Here is a 2,969-nt window from a genome sequence, read left to right as displayed (position 1 = left end):
ATGGAGCGGCATGTAGGTCGGAAGTCGAAGCGTCGCCTATGTCATCATTATTTTTGAGTAGGTCTGTCTCCCGCTCGCTTCTATAAATACTCGCTCAATGCCTTTCATTTTCCTCATTTCCGCTTTTCTGCTCAAAAGGTAAAATTTCGCTCTGTCCTCTCTCCTCTTTTTCCTTTAACTTATCGCCGCCGACTTTTAGTTCTCCGGTCATATTTTACTACTCCGACAATGTCGAGGTCGCACTCTTCGTCTGATAGTGAGGTCACACCACTAGTTCGCTCCAACACTCGTTCGATGCACCGTCTTAGTAATGAGGCTTCATCATCTCGCCCCGTTCAGGCTTCTATTCCCGAGCTAATTGAAATTCCGATCCGAGATGGTAGGAATGACGCCGCAGCCGCCATGGAAACCGGAGAGTCTTCTAATCCTGTTCGCTCAGAGGGCGAGGATCGTTTCGCCGCACCAGGCGTTTTCTTGAACGATATCCAGCCTACTCTCGACCACAGAGGTCAGATCGGTGGAATTCCGACCTCAAGTACTATAAGCAGCATCAACGAGATGCTCGATGTTTGCGGTTTGGGGAGATCCGGGGTCAGTATCCTGATTCCACATAAGACTCAACGCCCGTGGACTCCCCCAAAGGGATACATCTGTTTGTATGAGATGTACTTCACCCGCTGCCGCCTGTGGTTTCCTCTTCCCGAACTCTTGTCTCAATACACTCATCGCCGTAAACTGGCGATCTCTCAGCTCGCTCCGACCAGTATTTGTAACATCGTTGGAATACTGACCCTAGCGTCTGAGGTCGGTACAAGGGTTCCCGTCATGTGCTTCGAGGAGATGACGGTATTGAAGAAATCCAGGGTCGCCGGCAACTTCACCGTGAACATGAGGGAGAAACAGAACGTCATTCCCGGAACTCGAGTCAGCAATTTCAAAGGCTGGGAGAAACGCTTCTTTTATGTCCGAGCTGACTACCTCTCACTCGAAAATCCTTTTGTTGGTCTACGCCGACGATGGAATAGTGATCCGGGTATTTAATCTGCGTTTCCCTTCAAATTCCCTTATCGTTCTTACCTGACTTCTCCTTTTTTGTGCAGATCGCATCCGAAATTTTTCTACGTTCCCACCGGAGTACTCCGACATTGTGGCAAGCCTATTTAGCGGGGAGAATCGAGCGTGGAACCAATTTAGCCGAAAGCGAGTTGAAGAAGCGATGGGAAGGATCCCGAGAAAGTATCCAAACTTCGCAGAGGAGCTGGCCAAGTCGTCAGGTACTTCGGTAACTGCCCTCCAGGCTCAGGACGCGGAGCTTGCTGCACCAACAACAACGGCTATGGAGGTCGCCGTAGTTGAATCGGCTACCGGAGGAGAGATTGCCCCTACTGATCCTCCGGTCGTGGACCTGGAAGTCAGCGGTGGTGACGAGGTCGAGGTTCCCGGGCAAGAGGTCGTAGCCGCCGAGCAAGAGGTCGCTCTGTCCGAAGGGGACGCGGCCGGGAGGAAGAAAAAGAAGAAGAAAGTCGACAAAGGCAAGGGCGTGGCTCTGGACTCTGGCAACCAATCTAGCCGTAAGAGGTCGGCCGAAGCAGCAGATCTAGAGTCTTCTGATCCTTTCCGAGTAACTCGGAAGGATTCGAAAACAGACAAATTCTGCTTTGACTACTTCGGAGAAAGCTCCGTGGCCGGTGATCGTTATGCCTCGGCAGAATTATGCCGAAATTTAAAATTTTCTTCGGAAATTCTGCCCGATCTCGACGCGCTGAAGTTCAAGGAGGACTATCTGAACTATACCCGATCCGCGTTGCAGGTTTGTTTATCACTCCCTTATACCTGTCCTTTATATTTCGTGCATATTTTAACACCATTTTGTCCTTCCTCTAGTCGATCGCCAATGGCAACGCTCTCTTCTTCAAATATGAAAAGAGGGTGAAGTCGCACTCGACGGCGAATCATGCCTTCTTGATGATGGAGAAATGCGTCAAAGAGGCCCAGGACAAAGTGGCCATGCTGCGGAAGCAAATGGGAGGCTTGGAGGAACAGGCCAAGGTTCACGTGGGAGTCGTCGCTTCCTTAGAGGATAAAATTGCCAACCTGCGGGACGAGAATGCGACTCTTGCGGCTGAGAAGGCGAAAGCCGAAGGCGACCTTCAGTCCCTTCAGCAATTTTGCGACTCCGAATGCTGGCGACTTCGCTTAGACCGGCAGGCCGTGGTGGAGCGAACAAGGAAAAAAGCCCAAGAGCGCCTGGATCGGGTGAAGGCGTTCTTGGCCGAGCAAGAGGTCGCCGTTCGTCCGAAGGAAGATCTGCTGAACCAGGCTCTTGGGGTTGAGGCCACGATCGACAGGCTCGTCAAGGAGTGCCATGTTCAAATTCCCGAGGAGGAGATCGCCAAGTTTAAGGCGAAGAAGGTCGAATGCCAAGAGGTTGTTGATGCTTTAGACTACCTCGTCCTGGAACCGGTCGACCTGAACATGTCTCCGGACCAGCTCGGCTACGGCCTCCTTCGTCCTGAGGATCCTGCTCCCAGATCAATCCGAGACCCGCATGGGTCAAATGCGGTGGCCTTCCAAGCCGATCTCCGGTCCTCCGATGGCAACGGCGATCCTCCTTCCGAGATGGGCAATCCTGAAGACGATGTGAATGTCGTCTGATTTATCTGGCTTTTATTTTTATTTGTTTTCCCCTTTGTTTGAACTTAAATGGACCGCGAGCTCGGCTGTAATAATATTTTTTGGGATTTTGCCTTTATAGCAGCTTGCGCTTACTTCAGCCGAAAAGTGGAAATATTGCTTTTTCCTTCTTATTTTCCTTATTCGCAGAAATGGAAATATGCTTCTTCTCTAGCTTGAAATTGGTGATTTTCCAATATAGTGTTACCCCAATTGCCAGTTTTACTCCGGTAAAAGGCGGGGGTGCTAGGTATAAATAGGCTGCCTGGCCGATGGTTTTCCAAGACATCCTTAGT

General features: G+C 50.7%; 1 protein-coding gene across 1 annotated transcript; it reads left to right on the top strand.

Moving 5' to 3' along the window:
- The first annotated feature begins 228 nt into the window (after positions 1–228).
- LOC111831234 (meiosis-specific protein ASY2-like) lies at positions 229–2,655 on the top strand. Its single transcript, XM_023785225.1, has 3 exons — positions 229–1,033; positions 1,101–1,810; positions 1,885–2,655. Exons 1-3 carry the CDS (start codon positions 229–231, stop codon positions 2,653–2,655), a joined length of 2,286 nt encoding a protein of 761 aa, XP_023640993.1.
- Positions 2,656–2,969: the final 314 nt, after the last annotated feature.

This window comes from Capsella rubella, unplaced genomic scaffold (assembly GCF_000375325.1).
Source record: "Capsella rubella cultivar Monte Gargano unplaced genomic scaffold, Caprub1_0 scaffold_108, whole genome shotgun sequence".
In the NCBI taxonomy this organism is placed as follows: domain Eukaryota; kingdom Viridiplantae; phylum Streptophyta; class Magnoliopsida; order Brassicales; family Brassicaceae; genus Capsella; species Capsella rubella.
Note: the sequence above shows the minus strand (reverse complement) of the source record. Positions and strands in the feature narration are given on the sequence as shown.